Here is a 22,879-nt window from a genome sequence, read left to right on the forward strand (position 1 = left end):
GAGGAGGGTCACCTGAGGTCCGGCTGAGGACAGCCTTCTAATTGCCGGCGAGCACTAATTTTGTTTATTGATTGTATTGACTGTACCAATGCTGTATAACAATTCCTCCACAGCCTGCTTACTACCTTAAGTAGCTATGTATAGTGAAAGGGGGTAGCGGGAGGAGGGTTGCCTGGGTCCGGCTGAGGACAGCCTTCTAATTGCCGGGGGGGTGATGTAACAACCCTTTTGGGTTATAGCACCACTAGGGGGGGTTGCCCTACTATTGTAGTAGTTGTGGGAGTCTCCTAGTGGGTGTGTGTTGTTAGCGGCAGCCATTCTATGCTGCTCATGTTCTTTTCTCTCAAAAGAAACCATACTATTGTGACCAGCTGGCGCCGGCGATACCAACCTCCGCGCATGTATGCACGGACGAGTACAGCCATGGAGACCTGGCTTATGAGGTGTAATGTTGCTGACACCAAATAAAGGTCTGTTATTGGATTTAACCGACTGGCTACGGGTATTTTCAGCTAACCTCCACACCACATGCCTGCTGGACCTGCTAGCCGCTCCCGCCTCGCCAGACTGCTGTTACACACTACACACTAACTACACAAGACAACACATTAACTACACACTCCAAACACGCTAAACGTCACAAATCTCACATCTCAAAACTCGCTCTCTTTTTCTGCTGTCTCTCTCTCTCTCTCTCTCTCTCTCTCTTTTTCCGTCACTCCTAAAGCTTCCCCTGTTTTTTTTTTTTTGGTTTTTTTTCTCTCATAAGCAGAGAGGTCTCGCTGCGCTGTCCTTAGACAGTAAACGTGACGAAACTATTGAGGAAAAAATGCCGCGTATATATTGTTTATCATGACTCTGGTTTTACGTGGCCTATCAACACAGTTTATAAACTGGTATATGTCACCTTGTTGCTTTGTCTTTAAGTGGTCATGTGATTGACTTACCACGACTACTTTATTCTTCCTCAGTCAAACAGCAGCACTCATGCGATTGTTTTGCCCCCTTAGCTCCAGGTGTTGTGCTAGACAGTGATCGTGATTACCGTCCGCGGGAGCGCGCAGCTGCTTAAAGCTGTAGCGTCCAGATTACTTACAGCTACTTCCTGCAGCTGATATAAGAGACGGTAAGCTGAACACAGCTTCAACCGTCTGTTTGTTGAAAAATAGTAACGCACCGCATTTTGTTGTTAGTAACTGTAACGGCGTTGTAACGATAGGAATAGTAATTAGTTAGATTACTCGTTACTGAGAAAAAGAACGCCGTTACTTGGAACGCCGTTATTCCCATCACTGCTCAGATACTTAAAGATTATATTTCAGTAGAAGTCATGTGTTGACTTTATTATCCTTTAAGTCTTATTGAGATTTAAGTCTCATTTCCAGGACAGAACATCTGCTTTCATGGCAGCAAAAAAATGGTTTAAAACTGTTTATTTCTCGATGAGGTTAGTATTTAGAAATATGAAAACTCTCATTTTTGTCCTCACAGTCTTATAATATATTTACTTATTTGCTATAAACAAAAAAACTGATTTTACCAGAGCCACTAGAAAAGAATGTAGAAGATGTGAAAGACGGTGGAAAAAAGATAGACTGTATGTCTCTATGGAAGCTCTTAAGACTAGCTGGAAAGTCTATCAGAGAGCAGTAAAGGCTGCCAAGCACTCCTATTTTTCTCAACTTATTGCTGCCAGCTCGCATAACCCTCGTGTTCTATATAACACTATAAATTCTGTAATTCATCCGGAAGGCTATATTCTTTTGCACTCTTCTGCGGTTATGTTCAATAAGTTTCTTAATTATTTTGTGGACAAGGTTGCTAGTTTGAGACCTCCGACTCTACCTATTGCTGACCCAGCCATGCATGGTTCTTGCTCAAGTTTGTTCTCTGCTTTTCTACCAATTGTTTTATCTGATTTAGAGAAACTTGTGTTGAATGCTAAACCGTGTGGCTCTCCAAATGACGTTGTTCCTCCCTGTTTTCTTTAAAAGGTATTTCCTATCATTGGACCACACATTCTGAACATTATTAATACTAGTCTTTTGTCTGGTCAAATACCTAGGGAATTTAAGCATGCAGTCATACATCCTTTACAAATTTTAGACCCATCTCTAAGCTTCCCTTTCTTAGTAAGATTCTGGAAAGGATTGTTTATACTCAGTTGATGGACTACTTGAATGACTCTAAATTGTCAGAAATCTTTCAGTCCAGCTTTAAGCCATTCCATAGTACGGAGACAGCCCTCGTAAAAGTTATGAATGACATCCTGATAGCCACAGACCATGGTAAATATGCAGTGCTGGTCTTGTTGGACACGACCGCTGCATTTGACACAGTGGATCACGATTTGCTGATCTCCTGCTTACAGCACTGTGTGGAAATTTCTGGTTTGGCACTTTTGTGGTTAAAGTCCTATCTCTTAAATAGGACCTTTTGTGTTAAGTTGGGGTCGGCTTCATCCTCTGTGGCCCCTCTGCTTTGGGGTGTGCCACAGGGATCTATTCTTGGGCCGTTATTGTTTTCACTGTACCTTTTACCTCTTGGCGCGATTTTCCGGAAACATAAAGTGCCATTCCATCTATACACAGATGACTGCCAGCTCTACTTACCTTTTAGTCATTCTGATAGTCTCCCAAGTCGACCTCTGCTTGACTGCCTTACTGATGTCAAAGCATGGATGGCAAAAAACTTTTTAAATGATCGGAAGACAGAAGCAATTTTATTTGGCCCAAATCGTTCTTCTCATACTCCAGATGTTGATCTTGCAGCTTTGACTTTCCAACTAAAGAGTTCGATCACAAATCTCGGAGTTAAAATTGATTCTGCACTTACCTTTGATGACCATGTAAACGGGGTGGTAAAATCAGCATTTTATCACCTCAGACGTTTATCAAAGGTTAAGCCCTTTCTTTCCAAGCGTGACTTGGAAAGTGTTATTCATGCCTTTATTACCTCACGCTTAGATTACTGTAATTCTCTTTTAATAGGGGTTGGGCAGAGCACTTTGTCACGCTTGCAATTAGTGCAAAATGCTGCGGCACGATTTTTAACTGGCAGAAGGAAATTTGATCACATCACTCCGATTTTGGCCTCTCTACACTGGCTTCCAATTGAATTTAGGATCCGTTTTAAAGTCCTTTTATTGGTTTTTAAATCTCTACATGGACTGGCACCTGTTTATTTGTCTGACTTGTTGAAGCCCCACGTCCCCACTCGTTGCCTTCGGTCAGCTGAGCAGTTGCTGCTTTCGGTCCCAAAGTCACGGCTGAAACTTAGAGGAGACCGAGCGTTCTCTGTTGCAGCGCTGATGCTTTGGAATAACCTTCCTCTCCATATTAGACAGGCTACATCAGTGCCAGTTTTCAAGTCTTTATTAAAAACCTATTTTTATTCCCTGGCTTTTAACTCTGTGGGTAACTGATTTTTTTAAAATTTATTTTTATTACTATGTGCATATTAGTATTGTACAGCACTTTGGTCTACCAGGTGTGTTTTTAAAGTGCTATATAAATAAATGATGATGATGATGATGACGATGATGACGATGATGATGATGATAAACAGTAGAATAGATATATTTGACCTATTAGAACAAAGCAGATAAAAATAAGACCTGGATAATGATCTCAGCTCTAACTTTGTTAATGTCAGCCTGAGGTTTCCTGAGTCTGTGTACAATATTTTTCGGACCATAAGGGGCACCGGTGTTCTGGGAATCCATCCTACCTGACAAACCACCCTACCCATTGTTTTTGCGCATGCGCACAACACAAAATTCGGTGGCGAACCGTCCTACCTTTGTGAATACTAGATAGAAAAATACTCTGACGGGTAAAATTAAGTGCCAAACCATCCTACCTTTGTGAATGTGACCTACAAGCATACTTTAACAGCTAAAATTTAGTTGCAAATCGTCCTACCTTTGTTAATCTGAGCTAGAAACATACTCTGGCTGGTAAAATTAAGTGCCAAACCATGCTACCTTTGTGAATGTTACCTACAAGCATGCTTTAACGGGTAAAATGAAGTGGCAAACCATTACACCTACTTAAATTTGTGCTTGAATTACTCTGTGACAGCAGAAATGTGCATAAACTACTTACGGTAGGGCGTTTTGCCAAAGTAGGATGGTTTGTCTGAACACCGGATTATAAGGCGCACTGTCAATGAACAGGTCTGTTTTCATAAAGAAGGCGGATTAAGGTGCAGTAAACTATAATTTTTGCTACGTAACTTTGCACTGTCCACTTTCTGCTGTAACAAAACAAATTTCCCACGTTTGGGACTAATACAGGTTATCTTATTTTATATTAATGACTAACCTCGTATTGTGGATGGATTATCGCAGTTGTTCTCCTGTGTCGCTAGTGATCACGTAGCACAGCATTATATACCAGCTAGCCCAACTTCAGTAACTCCAAAGTCACTGTTGTGTAGTTTTCTGTCTTCATTTATGTTGGAGGTGATAGCAGAGCTGTATGTTTTATTTTTTTCCAGAAATCTCTCAGTCATAACATGGTATATCATGTTTAGGGAACTAGCGAAACCAGCGAGCTAACTTCCTGCTAACTTCTCTGTTAAATGTGATAACAGAGTTTACCGGGCGACCGTGGCTCAGGGGGTTGGGAAGCGCATCTGTAACTGGAAGGTCGCCGGTTCGATCCCCGTGCTCTCTGTCCTGGTCGTTGCTTCCTTGGGCAAGACACTTTACCCTACCGCCTACTGGTGGTGGCCAGAGGGGCCGATGGCACGATATGGCAGCCTCGCTTCTGTCAGTCTGCCCCAGGTAGGGTAGCTGTGGCTACAACTGTAGCTTGCCTCCACCAGTGTGTGAATGTGAGAGTGAATGAATAGTGGCATTGTAAAGCGCTTTGGGTGCCTTGAAAAGCGCTATATAAAATCCAATCCATTATTATTAATAAATTCTGTTTTCATGGATGCCTGGATGTTAAACTTAATTGGTACATCTGGTCGAGTAGCAACACAGATCATTTTATTAAAGATGAAAGAATTTAGATAGTTTTTAACTCTCAGTGTTCATTTGAATTTGGGACCTTGTAACGTTTGGGTTGTGTTCAGTGGTTGAGAGGAGGCGGTAGAAACCTTAGCAGGATAGTAGGAAGAATACACGATCACACTGGTACTGGGAATTCCACAGCGTATCCTTTAATGCACATTCTCTTCATCAACCATACAAGGCCCGGTTGAACGGCTGCTGCTTATCAAACATGACAGACAGTGTTCATACAACCTGTAATGTTGCAAAGGTTTCTGGAGAGGTAAAAACATATAAAGTCCGTCTCTCTCCATGTACTTGCGTGCAAGCACGTTGCTCCCAAAAGACACAGAGAGGGCAGTGGCGCACACTAATGACATCATAAACCCTCGACTTATGTTACATTAAAGAGACACCACACCATTGTGACTGTTACAACCTGAAGCAGACCGAGTTTTGGGCCTACTGTGTTATGCTGTATGTCATGCTAACATAGCTGTGTCACTAGTGATCACGAAGCACAGTATTATATACCAGCTAGCCCAACTTTAACAACCCTACAAACGTCACTGCTGTGCAGTTTTATGTTTTCATTTATGTTGGAAGTGATAGCAGAGCTGTATGTTTTATCTTTTTCCAGAAATCTGTCAGTCAGAACATGGTATATCATATTTAGGGTAACTAGCAAAACCAGCGAGCTAACTTCCTGCTAACTTCTAACTCCGTTAAATATAATACATTTTGTTTTCATGGATGCCTGGATGTTAAATTTAATCGTTACACCTGGTAAAGCAGCAACGCTGATCATTTTATTAGAGATGAAAGAATTTAGACAGTTTTTAACTCTCAGTATGCCTCGGTGTTCATTTGACTTTACGACCTGAAGTGGACAGAGTTTTGGACCAAGATTACTATGAGTCCGCAAGGCTCCTGACTACAGCCGTAACGCTCCGACGATTCATCAAGCAGTGCGACTTCGTAGCTTACCAAAGTCCTACTAAAACATTTTTGACAGATTTTTGAGCACTGTGTACCACATAAAATCGGTTCGAGGTCAGTAAACACAACCAGAATTCATACATAAGGTGCACCGGATTATAAGACGCACTGACAATTTTTGAGAAAATTAATGGATATTTAGTGCAGAAAATACAGTAGTTAATCAGAGTTTAACATCAGGATGATGGCTCATCATTTCCCCGTTTGTCTGCTTGGTTATACATAATCTATTCATACTGCAGTTATGTTACAATCCATACTAACAGCTGACATTTAACTAGAAAAGTTAAATTCGTTAAAGTTAAAATCGCATAGTTTAGCATTTGTTGTGACATATTTTCAATACACTTAGGCAATGCCATGAAATTCAACACATGCTTACCTCGACAAAACCATGTTTAATGTCCTGGATGTTTGTAGTTTAAAGGAAAAAGACTGCATGATGAGTCAGTCTGAATGTTTTCAGTGATGAGCTGTAGAAAAATAACAGTGCAGGCTTTTTCAGCTCTCGGTACAGGGTGGAGTTTGTGGTGCAGCATGTAGTACAGTGTGTAGATGTAGGCAGCAGGTCTGTAGGTGGACACTTATTTTTGGACTGATGGAAAGAATCTTGCTGATGTTTCTGTTTTACCTGTGTTGTTGTCGCCCGTGTGTCTGCTGCTGTTGACCTAAAGTGTTTGTATTTGCACGTTTCACTCGCTCCAGTCACCACAGAGAGCACCGTAGGGATGTTCCTTTATGGAGTGTTTGCGCTATGATTAATAGGTATATTGAGCATCTCCATAACAGTGACTTTGACTCATGGGTTACAGCTGATAGGCAGAGCCACAGTCGGCTTTTATTGTGACTCAGGCTGCAGGTTACTTATAATTCAGTGTGTATAATGTATTTAATGAAGTTATTTGAATATGTAATCTGCCTGTGTAGTTCATTTTTGAACCTGTGCAGCCTTTGGGTTTGTTTACTATCTTTACAATTCACTTACACTCAGACAAACAGCAGCTTCGCTACATTTAGTTCATATTTGTCTGTTTAGACTAGAGCTGGACCAATCCGATTTTACGTATCGGTATCGGTCCGATACTGACCTAAATTATTGGATCGGATATCGGAGAGAAATAAAAAATGTAATCCGATCCATTAAATATCACAAAAGCACCTCAGAAAACTTGCGACACAGCGTAACTCAGCTCATAAGCTTAGCACGTCAGAGCAGTATGCATCACGTGATAGAGCGGCTATGGCGTGCGAGACCTGTCGGTGGTCTGGTTGAGCATTTGTAGCCTCGCTACCAAACCGGTATTTCATCTCTGAGGAAGTTATCCCAGAGAGAAGTAAAGCAAGTGTGTAAGTTCATCTCTGAATGTTTGTAAAGCATTCCCACGTTAAGCTTAACAACCGATATAGCAGCAACTGCCTCTTCTCTCTCTCTCCCTCTCCTGTTGTAAGGAGAGAGAGAGAAGAGGCAGTCAATCGTGAAACTGAGTAATGATCAGCTGATCGGCTTTGCTTTCGCGACTCCGTCTCTCTTGTTTGTTTATCGCCCACTTTGTACCAGAAAGAGGAAACCAGCGGCTGAACAACAGCAGCAGGTTTAAGCTTGATAAGCTGTCGTTAGAATTTATTTAATATTACTTTCTACACCAGGATCCTTTTCTACGCAGCTGACGGCTGGTAACTGTGCAGGGGCGGATCTAGCAAAGTTTAGCCAGGGGGGCCAGTAGGGCATTAACAAGGAAAAGGGGGCACAAAGACATCCTTTTCTTTCTTATTCTAATTTAAAATGTCTAGCTTTTAATAAATAATTATCTGAATCTTACAACCAAAATTTCAATCTGATGTAAAATGTATAGAAGTCCATTACTGTATATAGTAACTATTAAGTCTAATATACCCTAGTAAGCTATAGTACTTTTGGGATGATACAATCAGTGCAGCCTGCAATTCTGTTGAAAAAAGATGTTTAATCTATTTAATTATTGTAGAAAAATAATTGATTTCTGTGCATTTATGTATTTATTTTTTTTACACGTGCATTAAATTAAAGTTGATTACGTTGATTAAGCATCGTGAGGCGGAGGGTGGGAATGGTTCCCTATTTTTTTGTTTTTTTTGCTGGGAGTTGTGTAACACCTCTTTCAACACTTGGGATACAGATTTAAATGGTTGCCTGTGTGTTGAGCAAATAGCTGAGGTTCGACTACTGGAGCAAAGTGGATGACTAATGAAATGCTCAGAGAACTTGGTTTGATCGATTTGTATTCACAATTAAAGAATCTCACATACATACAATGAAAACAATAACAGTACATGAAAGGAAAAATTGGGCCCAAGTCATGGAAAATAATAAACAAAACACACACACACACCCCCGGGGGATTTGACTCAGGCTCTCTCTCGTGTCAGCCGACACCCTTAAGTGTGAGTCCAGCAATGAAGATTCTCCTTGCAGGATGTGCAAAGGAGGAATGAGGTGCAAATCTGTCCTACCACTTAAGTAGAAGTTGTACAGTTCACGGCTCATCCAAAGAATTTAGTTCTCTTCTTAAAACAATCATCTCAAGGATCCTGGAGGGGTGGCTCGCCATCTTTGGACTGGATCATCACCGAACTGTACTCCCCCCAAAAAAACTGACCAAAGTAACCAACAAAATGGGCTCTCCTGGAGCTTCAAAATGGCGATGGTGCAGCGTTGTAGCACAACTACAAAGAAACATAACCCCATTTTCTTTAAACTGTATTCACCTCACATGAACACAACTAAGGATTGATATAGGAACATTTCAACATATCATCTACAGCATACACATAACCTACAACCTACAATCTTTACATGCAGCGTCATAGGAAGCTAACAAACTCTAACATACAGTTTAATCCTTACAATCATACATGTACAGCCACATGGCTAATAGCAATAGCCGCGATAGCCGCTAGCATGTCATCCTTAGTGGCTTAAACTCACAATATTCTTGTTCACAACAAATTAACTCACCCAGAAGAATCCGAGCAGTAAGTAGTCCTTTCTGGTTAACAACAATTTCCAACTAGTTTATTTCCACCATGCAATCCGACTGAATAAAAACAACCACGCTTTCCACTTGGAAAAATCGGACTTTTTCTTCCTCTCCCTTTTCCCTGATATCCGTAGTGAACGGCAGGAGGCGGTACTTCCCCCTGTATACTTCAAGGACCATCAGGACATTATAGACATCTTCTATTTTATTAATTCTCAACAAAATAATTTAACTTAATAAAACTTAACAGTGAACTCCAAATACTAACATCACTCATAACACACTAAAACCCTTAGTAACTCTCCAGGGTTACAGTTGGCATCCCTATTAGTTAGATTGTTTAATATTTCTGCTAAGTACTCTTTAAAACACCAGAATAGAAAGGATGATGCAGGTTTAAGTTTATTAGCTTGATGAGTGTTGCTGAACTATGAAACATTTTGGGTGCAGTGTATTTTTTGAATACAGGTATAGCAGAATAGCTTTGGTGTTTTGTTTTTTTAAAACTTGAGTATGAACTTATACACGATGCAGCAAGATATTAAAAAACAGTTTTATTAATTAAAAATTACACTATATTGGATTCATATCGGTATCGGCAGATATCCAAATTTATGATATCGATATTGGTATCGGAAAAAAAAAAGTGGTATCGTGCCATCTATAGCTTAGACACAATCACTGCTATGTTTTAGTGTCTCTGCTGGAACTGCACGAAACTCCTTCATTCACCATCCCAACACTGAGAGGATGTTAGAGAAACAGGGGCACCTTCACCTCTCCCCCTAGGAGAGGCCCTGGAGCTGAGAAAGTACCCAAAGAGCTCGACCTTTAACATCAGTTAGCTTAGCCAGCAGAGCAGCTGGCAGTTAGAGTATGAACTCTGTAAGCAGTCAGCTTGGTCCTGGACTTAATTTGAAGGCTGAACTCGGCTCTGTGACACTTTTTGTAATGAACTGATGAAAGCTGTGTCTCAGATGGATGTTAGTCCAACACATCAGACACGACCTCTGCAGCTCTCAGTTGATGTGCACATGAATGATTTGTGTTTCCTCTGCAGGTGAAGGTAGAAAGTGTGTGTGAGCTGATGTGAATTGAGCAGCATGGATCAGTGTGAGGACAGAGAGGAGGGAGTCCCTCCCTCTAAAAGCACTCTGTGTGGGGAACATGAGAGCCAGACCAAAGCTCAGAGGTGAGATGACCATCTCTAACTGTCCATGACTCTTCTCCATGTCACAGCTCAGCACTCACATCACTGCTCCATCATTATTCACAGGAACCAACCTGGACCTCCTCCAAGCTCTGTGTCCTGTAAGAGTGACGCGGCTAGAAATCATCTCATTCATTTTAAAGTCCAGCCTCCGTCTGCTGCAGAGAGGTGAGCTGTTAGTAACATGATCTCTTTGAGTTAACTGCTGTTGTTGGATATAAACTGCAGTGCAAACACATTATTCTTTCATTCCCACTTGTGCCTTACAAACAAGCCTTCGTTTTCTAAACAAAGCTGTTAGTAACATGGGCTCTTTGATTTTAACTGCTTAATGTTGTTTGATATAAACTGAAGAGCAAACACGTCATTCCCTCAATCCCATTTAAACTGTCTCTTTAAAAAAGCCTTTGGTTTCTAAACAACTGAAAATCCACTTCAGCAAACAGGAAGTGAAACATGTAAAAAAAACATTTTATTCTAACCTGAACTAAAAAAAGTCTGATTAAGTCTCTTCCAAAGTGGTGAAAACAAAATTTTGGAGATCTTGCTGAGGGGCTTTTTTGGTAAGAAAATGCTTCACAGCACAAATATTAATAATGAAAAATATTGCAGTTGTTTACTCTTATATTTTTTCTCTTTGTTTACAAAAGAGTTTAATATCTTTACGGTGTCTGATTATGTTTGAATACTAATGAAGATATCACTGGAGTCCTCACTAATTAGATTAAACCAAATTTAATTTAACCAAATTTATTTGTCACTAGTGTAAAAATATTAGAGGGGTATTTTAAAATATATATTTAAGATATTTCGGGTGACACTGTGGTCTTAGATTTAGTGGCAAACCTGCACTGCTAACGCTATAAAATTTCTTATCATCCAACAACAAACTATCAGTAATGTTACTGAAATTAATATCATTGCCTCCTCACAGTAGAATTAAATGCTGAAAGGTGTAATTCCAATAAGACTTTGTTTTATAATTCACTGAAACATCTTTTTTGTGTGTCTCTACAAAACACTTAAACTAATGGATTTTAGTGCCTGTAATCAATATTTAAGATATTGTTTATGAATTAAAGACAAAACAAAATAAATAGTTAAAATTCATCTCAATTATGATTTTTTTGCAATCATCCAAATTATTAATGAAAACACCATCTCTAAATCTCAGAAACTAAAATACTCACATAGACTCTAACTCATGTAAAGTCAGAGTCATTTAAAATAAAAAATAAAACATTGGAGGCTTGTGTTGATACTTCTTTCTTGAGAGTTTCCCCTTAATCCTTAAATCTCAAAAGTTACATTTTTATTTGAGTCTGAAAGCACATGTTAGGGTCAAGTAATGTTAAGTCTGAGCAGTTCTTCAGTTGGTAAGTAATTGGTGCAGAATGGAGGGAGCTGAACTAGCCCATGTCTTTATGTTACTTTAAGGAAGTCTTTGAAATTATAAGGCTCTGAGGAAAGTAACAGGAAACATGTTTGATCCCAAACAGCAGATAGTAACATTGCTGTATAAATGTCTGGAAATGGTTGATCCTCCAAAATCCCATCTGAAATTTTCTCACGTGCAGGCAGGGAAAGTTGGAAGGTAGCGGTAGTTCAGTGAAATGTGTGCAGTACAGACGATTCCTTAGTGGAGGGGTGGGGAACTCCAGGCCTCGAGGGCTAGTGTTCTTCAGGTTTTAGATGTGTCCGGAATCCATCACAGCTGATTTAAATGGCTGAATTACTTCCTCAACATATCTTGTAGTTCTCCAAAAAGGCCTGGGAATGAACTAATCATTTGATTTTTGTGCGTTGACTAGTGGTGCAACGGATCACGGTTGATCCGTAATCCGAACCGATCCCACTCCACGGTTCGGCACGCACGTGTTCCGAAGATTCGAAAAAGAAGAAAAAAGTATGTGTATGGTACGCGTGGTCAGTCTGTCAAGCGATAGCTATGGTCACCGATAGCTATGGTCAGCGCTAGCGGTCCAAGTGGAGGAGCAGAGGAGTTTGCGGTATTTAAGCAGCCCTTTGCTGCCCAATCCGACTGGGCTAAAGCTATTAAAAAAGCTATTGGGGTGTTTAGCTGCAGACAGGAGGCCATATTCTGTTGTGCAAAACAAGGGGTTTAAACTAGTCAGCGCGTTAGTTGACGCATTGACGCCGTGCAGCCCCACGCACAGGGCTAGTTGACGGAGATTTTCCGTGTTAATGCAGTTATGGCATTAACGTCATTTTAACGAGATTTACGCCGACAGCATAAGTTTAAACTATGATGAACGTGTTTGAGCCATGCTATGATATCCCGTCCCGCGTCCACTTCAGTGACAAGATCGCTCCAAGCATGCATGAGCAGGAAAAGTTTAAAGTTATGGCTGAGCTGTCCCGGCATCTTCTGTTGGCCTAACTACAAATGGGTGGAGCTCCAGGGCAACAGAAAGCTACATGACCATGATCGCTCATTATATCACAGCAGAGTGGTAGATAGAAAGCCCTGTACTGGCCTATATTGCATCTTAATTTGTTTTTATATAATTGCGTGGAATGAGTCTTGAGTTGAATGTTTTTTAATAGGCAAAAAGTACTTAAATAAGTAAATGGCGAGTTAAATTTTTGTCTTCTTTTTTTTTCTGCTGATCCAAAAATTGATCCAATCCGTGACGAAAAAAACGTGATCCGATCCAAACCATGAGACTTTTGATCCGTTGCACCACTAGCGTTGACCCAGGGTGAGATCTAAAACCTGCAGGACACCGGCTCTTGAGGCCTGGAGTTCCCCATCCCTGCCTTAGAAGAACTCATCCAGTTTCTCAGAGAAAAAGAATAACAATATGTTCAGTTCTGTCCCAGCTCTTGATCTTTCAGACAGTATGCTTAATCAACCCTGATGTCAGAGGAAGGCTTTTATTTTTCTCTTCTCTGTCTAACAGGATCTATGCTGAAACTGAACCCGAACCCAGCTGTGTGTCCTTAAAGAGTGACATGTCTAGAAATCATCTCATTTATTTCAAAGTCCAGCAGGCATCTGCTGCAGAGAGGTGAGCTGTTAGTAACATGAACTCTTTGAGAGTTGATTTAACTGCTGGATGTTGTTGGATATAAACTGCAATGCAAGCATGTCATTCCCTCAATCGCATTTCAGTAAGGGGAGATCATGAGAAAGAATGAACATGACTTATTAATGATCAGAGTATAGATAGGAGTTTCGCATGTCCTTTCTCTGGAAAACTGAAAGAATATGGTAAAGGCAAGCAAACCCTGAAAGGACACTAAAAAACATAACAGTTGAACAACCACAACTGGTGGACATCTGTTGGAACAACGGATCTGGACACCCTCCCCAACTGGGAGTATCATAATGATGAGTGGTCTTCAATTCAATTCAATTCAATTTTTTTTATATAGCACCAAATCACAACAAAAGTCGCCTCAAGGCGCTTTATATTGTACAGTAGATACAGAGAAAAACCCAACAATCATATGACCCCCTATGAGCAAGCACTTTGGCCACAGTGGGAAGGAAAAATTCCCTTTTAACAGGAAGAAACCTCCGGCAGAACCAGGCTCAGGGAGGGGCGGGGCCATCTGCTGTGATTGGTTGGGGTGAAAGAAGGAAAACAGGATGAAAGACATGCTGTGGAAGAGAGACAGAGGTTAATAACAGATATGATTCGATGCAGAGAGGTCTATTAACACATAGTGAGTGAGAAAGGTGACTGGAAAGGAAAAACTCAATGCATCATGGGAATCCCCCAGCAGCCTACGTCTATTGCAGCATAACTAAGGGAGGATTCAGGGTCACCTGGTCCCGCCCTAACTGTATGCTTTAGCAAAAAGGAAAGTTTTAAGCCTAATCTTGAAAGTAGAGATAGTGTCTGTCTCCTGAATCCAAACTGGAAGCTGGTTCCACAGAAGAGGGGCCTGAAAACTGAAGGCTCTCCCTCCCATTCTACTTTTAAATACTCTAGGAACAACAAGTAGACCTGCAGAGCGAGAGCGAAGTGCTCTAATAGGGTGATATGGTACTACAAGGTCATTAAGATAAGATGGGGCCTGATTATTTAAGACCTTGTATGTGAGGAGCAGGATTTTGAATTCAATTCTGGATTTAACAGGAAGCCAATGAAGGGAAACCAAAACAGGAGAAATCTGCTCTCTCTTTCTAGTCCCTGTCAGGACTCTTGCTGCAGCATTTTGGATTAACTGAAGGCTTTTCAGCGAGTTTTTAGGACATCCTGATAATAATGAATTACAGTAGTCCAGCCTGGAAGTAATGAATGCATGAACTAGTTTTTCAGCATCACTCTGAGACAGGATATTTCTAATTTTAGAGATGTTGTGCAAATGGAAGAAAGCAGTCTTACATATTTGTTGAATATGTGCGTTGAAGGACATGTCCTGGTCAAAAATGACTCCAAGGTTCCTCACAGCGTTACTGGAGGCCAAGGTAATGCCATCCAGAGTAAGAATCTGGTTAGATACCATATTTCTAAGAGTTTCAGAGCCGAGTACAATAACCTCAGTTTTATCTGAATTAAGAAGCAGAAAGTTGGCGGCCATCCAGGTCTTTATGTCTTTAAGACATTCCTGCAGTTTAACTAATTGGTGTGTGTTATCTGGGGTGGACAAGGTTAAGCATCAGGCTTTCAAATGAATTAAAAGTCTGTCTTGGTCTTTCGTTAATTAATAGACTGGTGTGAAAAATTGCTGCCACACCGCCCCCTCAACCTGTGCTTCGAGATTTCTGGTAGTTAGAATGACTCGGGGGAGTTGATTCATTTAAACTAACATAATCATCCGGCTGCAACCAGGTTTCTGTAAGGCAGAGTAAATCGATTTGTTGATCAAGTATTAAGTCATGTACTAACAGAGACTTGGAGGAGAGAGACCTAATATTTAATAATCCACATTTCACTGTGTTACTCTTTGGTTCAGATGTGGATACTGTATTGTTCTTTCTTTGTGATTTTTTATGTTTAAGTTGTTTATTGCTGGTTTTTAGTTTGTTTTTTGTCTGTTTGGGAGCTGACACAGTCTCAGTGGAGATGGGTTTTTGGGGGGGTAGCAGGAGGAGAGAAGCTGCAGAGAGGTGTGTAAGACTGCAACTCTGCTTCCTGGTCCCAACTCTGGATAGTCATATTTTGGGGGGTTTAATAAATTGGTCCATATTTCTAGAAATGAGAGCTGCTCCATCCAAAGTGGGATGGATGCCGTCTCTCCTAACAAGACCAGGTTTCCTCCAGAAGGTTTGCCAATTATCTATGAAGCCCACATCGTTTCTGGGACACCACTCAGACAGCCAGCAATTTAAGGAGAACATGCGGCTAAACATGTCACTCCTGGTCTGATTGGGGAGGGGACCAGAGAAAACTACAGAGTCCGACATTGTTTTGGCAAAGTTACACACCGATTCAATATTGATTTTAGTGACCTCCGATTGGCGTAACCGGGTGTCATTACTGCCGACGTGAATTATGATCTTACTGTATTTACGTTTACCCTTAGCCAGCAGTTTTAAATTTCCTTCAATGTCGCCTGCTCTGGCCCCTGGAAGACAATTGACTATGGTTGCCGGTGTCTCTAGCTTCACATGTCTGAGAACAGAATCACCAGTTACCAGAGTTTGACCCCCGGCGGGTGTGTCGCCGAGTGGGGAAAAACGGTTAGACACATGAACAGGTTGGTGGTGTACCTGTGGCTTCAGTTTAAGACTATGCTTCCTCCTCACCGTCACCCAGCCGCCCTCTTTCCCCAGCTGCTTGGGGTCTGCCGGGGAACAGCTAGCGGGGCCTACGCTATCTTCGGCTGCACCAGCTACAGGGGCCTGGCTAGCTACGGGTGAATGAAGGGTGCGAAGCCGAGTCTCCGATTCAGTAATCCTGGCCTCCAGAGCTGCAGATATGCTACATTTGTTACAAGTATCATTACTGCTAAAGGAGGCCGAGGAGTAGCTAAACATCTGACACAATGAGCAGGAAAGTGCAGGAGGGACAGGTGAAGTAGCCATGGTGCTAACGAGTCGGCTACGAGCTGAGCTAAGCTAGCGAAACAGTAAAGAGACAGTGAGTGAATACTTTGGCTATAAATTAGGTAGTGAGTACACAGAGAGTGAAGATTATACTATGAGAAAAGAATGTATTTTAAAGTTGTTAATTAATTTGCTAAGCAGATAAGCTACTCAGAAACACCACTGTGTTTGAGCAGGAACAGGAAGTGATACTCAACCGCAGAGCGAGCGAACGCCAAGTGACAGCGCCTTCCTCTCGCATTCGCACACTATCTCAAATGGCACAACTGCCTTTACTTTCCTCGACTTCCCCTTTATACGTGGCACCTAGAACTATAAAGGGAGACACCTGAAGACAGACTTAGGAAATCATATCCACAAACACAAACAAGCTGCTGTCACCAGTGATGGGAATAACAGCGTTACAAGTAACGGCGTTACTGACGGCGTTACTTTTTTCAGTAACGAGTAATCTAACTAATTACTATTCCTATCATTACAAGGCCGTTACAGTTACTAACAAGAAAATGCGGTGCGTTACTATTTTTCAACAAACAGACGGTTGAAGCTGTGTTCAGCTTACCGCATCTTATATCAGCTGCAGGAAGTAGCTGTAAGTAATCTCGACGCTACAGCTTTAAGCAGCTGTGCACGCTCCCGCGGACGGTAATCACGATCACTGTCTAGCACAACACCTGGAGCTAAGGGGGCAAAACAATCGCATGAGTGCTGCTGTTTGACTGAGGAAGAATAAAGTAGTCGTGGTAAGTCAATCACATGGCCACTTAAAGACAAAGCAACAAGGTGACATATACCAGTTTTTAAATTGTGTCGATAGGCCACGTAAAACCAGAGTCATGATAAACAATATATACGCAGCGTTTTTTCCTCAATAGTTTCGCCACGTTAGCGCTAGCAAGCACTCTCTGCTTATGAGCAAAAAAACAAAACAAAACAGGGGAAGTTTTAGGAGTGACGGCGAGAGAGAGAGAGAGAGAGAGAAAGAGAGAGAGAGAGCGAAAGAGAGAGAGAGAGAGTTTTGAGATGTGAGAGATTTGTGACGTTTAGCGTGTTTGGAGTGTGTAGTTCATGTGTTGTCTTGTGTAGTTAGTATGTAGTGTTGTGTGTTGTGTGTCAGAACAATGAGGCGACTGCTGTCTCCAGGTAGAGAAAGGAGTGATACACCTGCTGCTGTCAGACCTGCAGGTATCAGGCTATGATGTTCTCCTTTATAGTGGACAGAAATGATTTTTTTGGAGTGGCACAAATAATTTGTGTGGCATCTTATTGAAGAACAGCTGATTGTTGGTTATTTAAAAAAAAGGGTAAAAGGTAAATGGATGCAAATAACTTTGTTGTTTGCAAAACTTGTGCAAAGGATTTTAAAATTGACAATTAATATTTGCATTTGAAGTTATGAAATATGATTCATTAAACATGTTTGTGGTTGTTACAGTAAAAATATAACTTTTTCTACTCTGATTTTATGTTTTTTGTCTGATTTTAGATCAATTGTGTTAATACAGTATGTCAAAATCAAAACATGACTGTAAATTCAGACACGTGAGGTTGTGCTGAAAAGGATGATACCAAACAAGACAAAGTAAATAGTTTTTAAAGGTAAAATGTGGAGGAAACATCAAAAGTAATTAAAAATGGCCAATTATACCCTGGACCCCAGAGGGTTAAATGTTTTTTTTAAAGTAACACAATAGTTACTTTTCAAGTAATTAATTACTTTTAGAATATTGTAACTCAGTTACTAACTCAGTTACTTTTTTGAAGAAGTAACTAGTAAGTATAATTGAATTACTTTTTCAAAGTAACTTGCCCAACACTGGCTGTAACACTATTCACTCCCAGCTGTATCAGAATAGCCTGATCATAACAAGTGTATGCTTTTTCTAGTGCCCTGATGTGGTGTGCAAAACAAAAAACAACAAATCTGACTCTCAGCGATCTGGAACATCACACAATGCAGCACAGCGTCTTAACAATTTTGAGCAAGAAAGACAGTGATAGTAGCTTAAGTTAGAAAGAGAATTGAAATAGATGGAATTTAGAGATCAAGCAGGAAGTGCTATCAGTGAAAACATTATTAGTTCCAATAGAGCATTGATGTTGGTAAAATATGAATCTGGTCTCTTGTTTTAGTGAGTACACCTGGCCCTTTGAATGGATAGCAAGCACTTTGCAGTGAATAAAGAACTGCTGAACCTCAGGGAAAAAAAATATGATAAATTTCCAATTTGACATGTTGTCCTTTGAGAATAAGTTACATAAAATGATGTTTAGAAGTATTTAGTTCTAATCTAAGAGTTGTAGTTTGATCAGAGCTCCGAAAAGGGACTGAAGTTATGAAATATTCTGAAATATTTAAGCTCTATGTAGATGTCCTCGAACTTTCATCTCACAGCCAGCTGCACACAGAGAAAAGTCTTATTAGTTTAACTCAGAGGAAAACTTGTCCTGATCAAAATGAGCTTCTAGTGAATTGTCCCCTTTCCTGGGATTGGTGTTGTAATAATGTTTTACTGATGTCGTCTTCAAATTTTTTCAGAAGGACTTTCGGGAGAAAGTTCTGTTGTTTAAAAAGATTTAATTTGCTTTGGCAGTTGAAATTACAAGTTTACACAGTGCTGTGGACCTCTGCGTGAGCCAGCAGCATGCTTCACAAAAAAGGATAACCCTCAAGTGGGCTGTACAACATTATATAGTGAGACAAAAACATACATGATCGTAGCTATCTTTCTCCCACGCGGACGTTGCAGTCTTGCTGTCTCCCTGAGAATCTTCCTCATACCTCCATGATAGTTTGAAAGAGGAGTAAAAGAAGCCATTTATGTCCACTGTGAGCGACCAACATTAGAGGCGGTGGTTTACAACACCAACTGTCTGCCATCTATAATCCAGTTTTGAGATCCTTCCCAGACGCCTTAACGCCCACTCACATCCTGGGCCATCTGACCTCAGGAAATCACATGATAGGGTGGGGCTAGGTTTCACAATGAGCTCACCCGAAACCCTGGCTGATTGTGACCCACACCCATTTTCACACCTTGGCTCATGTGATTAGGTAGAGGATCATCAGGGGGTCGATTGTTCCTCTTTGGGGGGAAACTCCCACTGGGTTTAAATCTGTGACTCTCCACCATTTGACCCTGAACTGAAGAAGCTTCTCGGATGAGAGGTGAAAGGTCTTCAAGCAACTTATAGAAGTCCAAACGCTTTTCTTTCCAAGCATCTTTGACTGAGTGTTTAATAAAACAGGCAGACAGGAAAAGCAGCTCATTGGTGTTGATGAAATCAATGAAGCATCACTTTGTTTCCAGACTGAACGCTGCCTTCAAACAGAAAAGTATCTCCACTTTTACTCTGTGACCATCACAACTTCTGAACCATGGGAATTAAATGATTAACATAAAATTGGGCACACATGGTTGGCCCACTGCATGACCCCCTGACTCTTACTGAGTCAGCAGTGGGTTGATTGTAATAACTGAGAGTGGGAACACCGATCTCCCCCTGTGCCGGCCCCTCTCAACAGTTTCTGACCATGTCTCTGTTGCAGATATGCTAACAATGCTAATGCTAAAGGCTGCATAACTAATGTTCAACTGGGACAAGAGCTACATGTTGTGTTGTTCAGTTATAAAGAAGCAGCAAAGGCAAAGCTGTGTGGACTTGTGTGTTTGATCCTGCAGCTGGAGCAGCTGTCAGAAACCACATCTGTAATGATGCACCGAGTACAGTGTGAGTGAAAGCTGGGACACTTTTTACATTTATTCATGTTTTAGCTGCTTAGAGTTTATGCTGGAGGGGAAGCTGCTCACCTTGCATATGTTTCTGGTTCTGCAGACAGTGCATCTGCTCATACTGGGACCAGTCTGCTTCATCAGGAGACTCCTTCTGTCCCCAGTGTGGAGAAAGATCCAGAAGCAGAGCTGGACTGCAGACAGCCAGTCAGAGCAGCTGTGTACAAAGTAAGACTGAACATCTGTCTGCTGATGGACTCATTTCTGAAAACTGGACTTCTTGTGTTGTTCAGACATTGATGAGTTTTCTTTCTGTTTTTCTTTCTTTCAGCAGATGTTGGTCTGCAGGAGGTTTTAGATGAACATAAGATCAGTCTGAGGAGGAGATGTGAACATGTGACTGAAGGAAGTGATGAAACAGGAAGTAGAACCCTCCTCAACACCATCTACACTGAGCTCTACATCACAGAGGGACAGAGTGAAGAGGTTCATACCCAACATGAGGTGAGGCAGCTGGAGACAGCTTCCAAGATGGACGCCCTCCATGACGCTCCAATCAGGTGCCAGGACATCTTTAAAGCCTTACCTGACCAACAGAGACCCATCAGAGTGGTTCTGACCAACGGCGTGGCTGGTGTTGGAAAAACCTTCTCAGTGCAGAAGTTCACTCTGGACTGGGCAGAGGGCTTGGAGAACCAACATGTCAGTGTGGTGGTTCTGCTTTCATTCAGGGAGCTGAACCTGATCAGAGATGAGCAGTACAGTCTTCTGGAGCTGCTCCATGTTTTCCATCCAACATTACAGAAAGTCACAGCAGAGAAGCTGGCTGTCTCTCAGCTTTTGTTCATCTTTGACGGCCTGGATGAAAGCAGACTTTCATTGGATTTCACCAACAGGAAGCTGCTGTCTGATGTCACACAGAAGTCATCAGTCAGCCAGCTGCTGACAAACCTCATCCAGGGGAATCTGCTTCCCTCGGCTCTCGTCTGGATAACTTCCCGACCTGCAGCAGCCAATCAGATCCCTCCTACATGTGTTGACAGGCTAACAGAAGTACGAGGCTTCACTGACGCCCAGAAGGAGGAGTACTTCAGGAGGAGATTCAGTGATGAAGAGCTGTCCAGCAGAATCATCTCCCACATGAAGACATCCAGGAGCCTCCACATCATGTGTAGTATCCCAGTCTTCTGCTGGATCACTGCTACAGTTCTGGAGCACATGTTGACTACAGAGCAGAGAGGAGAGCTGCCCAAGACCCTGACTGACATGTACTCACACTTCCTGCTGGTTCAGACAAAGAGGAAGAAGAACAAGTACCATGAGGGACATGAGACGAGTCCACAGGAGCTGACGGAGGCTGACAGGGAAGTTCTTCTGAAGCTGGGGAGGCTGGCGTTTGAACATCTGGAGAAAGGAAACATCATGTTCTACCAAGAAGACCTGGAGCAGTGTGGTCTGGATGTGACAGAGGCCTCGGTGTACTCAGGAGTTTGTACAGAGATCTTCAAAAGAGAGTGTGTGATCTTCCAGAAACCAGTCTACTGCTTTGTTCATCTGAGCATTCAGGAGTTTCTGGCTGCAGTCTACATGTTCCACTGTCACACCAACAGGAAGACCGAGGTGCTGGAGGATTTTCTGGGAGATTTTGATTTTGATTTTGACTATTATCCCCGCATTAAAACATCTCTGGGTGAATGCTCTATGGATGGTTTCCTGGAGAGAGTCATGCAGAAATCCGTCCAGAGTAAAAATGGCCACCTGGACCTGTTTGTTCGCTTCCTTCATGGCCTCTCTCTGGAGTCCAACCAGAGACTCTTAGGAGGTCTGCTGGGTCAGACAGAGATCACTCCAGGAACCATCCAGAGAGTCATCAACAACCTGAAGGAGATGAACAGTGATAGAATCTCTCCTGACAGAAGCATCAACATCTTCCACTGTCTGATGGAGATGAACGACCTCTCAGTACATCAGGAGATCCAAGAGTTCCTGAAGTCAGAGAACAGATCAGAGAAGGAACTCTCTGAGATCCAGTGCTCAGCTCTGGCCTTCATGCTGCAGATGTCAGAGGAGGTTCTGAATGAGTTTGACCTGCAGAAGTACAACACATCAAAGCAGGGACGACGGAGACTGATTCCAGCTGTGAGGAACTGCAGAAAGGCTCGGTGAGTCCGGATGTGATCATTAACATCATTAATTAGTGTAGATTAGTAGTTTAGTTCTTCAGATATACACAGTACTAAATGACTCACATTAGTTTCTCAGATAAAATGATATTTTGTGTTGATCAGGAAATGTGTGTGCACTTAGCATGATCCTGCATCGGTAGTCGTACACTGTGTGTTGTAGACTCACATCTACATGTAGTACCTGTGTTGTGTCATTAGGGGGTACTATTTTTAATCTGCTGCTGCTGTTGTTGGTCATTCAGACGCTCCTGTTAGAGAGAAGACAGAAATAAGTATCTATGAAGAGCTTCTTCCACTAGACACAGAGTTTAGTGGCATAAACATGGTGAGTGAGGATGAAGGTGCTGAGGAAGACTCTGGTTTAGTGTGATTAAAGTGTGATGTACTGATGAGTGACAGAGCTGTGGGTCAGAGTGAGGCTCAGAGGTGAACCAGCTGTGCTCTCTTACTGCCCACAGTGGGGCAAACTGAGTGAGAAGACACTGCTGACATCTGGACTGAACATGTGTCCAATATGTGAGCTGATGTCACAGCAGCTCATGGACTCACTCTCATTCCTGCTGCTGCTCCTAATGACCAATGTCTGACTTCATGTCCTCATTAATCACAGAGCTGATTGTTCAATGTTTAGCTGTTGCTGCTGAAATGCCGTCCCTGTTTTCTGCTGATGGAATTCACTGCTGTGTTTCTGGCTGCTGTTTACATCCCCGAG

At 41.8% G+C, this 22,879-nt stretch overlaps 1 protein-coding gene across 1 annotated transcript in view; it reads left to right on the forward strand.

Moving 5' to 3' along the window:
- Nucleotides 1–9,939: 9,939 nt before the first annotated feature.
- LOC100694896 (protein NLRC3-like) overlaps nucleotides 9,940–22,879 on the forward strand; it is a 42,923-nt gene continuing 29,983 nt past the window's right edge. The window contains exons 1-5 of the mRNA XM_019354896.2: nucleotides 9,940–10,207; nucleotides 10,292–10,393; nucleotides 13,150–13,257; nucleotides 20,085–20,209; nucleotides 20,313–22,143. Coding sequence (XP_019210441.2) covers nucleotides 10,119–10,207; nucleotides 10,292–10,393; nucleotides 13,150–13,257; nucleotides 20,085–20,209; nucleotides 20,313–22,143 — 2,255 coding nt within the window. The 5' untranslated portion in view covers nucleotides 9,940–10,118. The remainder of the gene's footprint in view (nucleotides 10,208–10,291; nucleotides 10,394–13,149; nucleotides 13,258–20,084; nucleotides 20,210–20,312; nucleotides 22,144–22,879) is intronic.

The sequence above is a fragment of the Oreochromis niloticus genome, unplaced genomic scaffold, assembly GCF_001858045.2.
Source record: "Oreochromis niloticus isolate F11D_XX unplaced genomic scaffold, O_niloticus_UMD_NMBU tig00007864_pilon, whole genome shotgun sequence".
Classification (NCBI taxonomy): Eukaryota; Metazoa; Chordata; class Actinopteri; order Cichliformes; family Cichlidae; genus Oreochromis; species Oreochromis niloticus.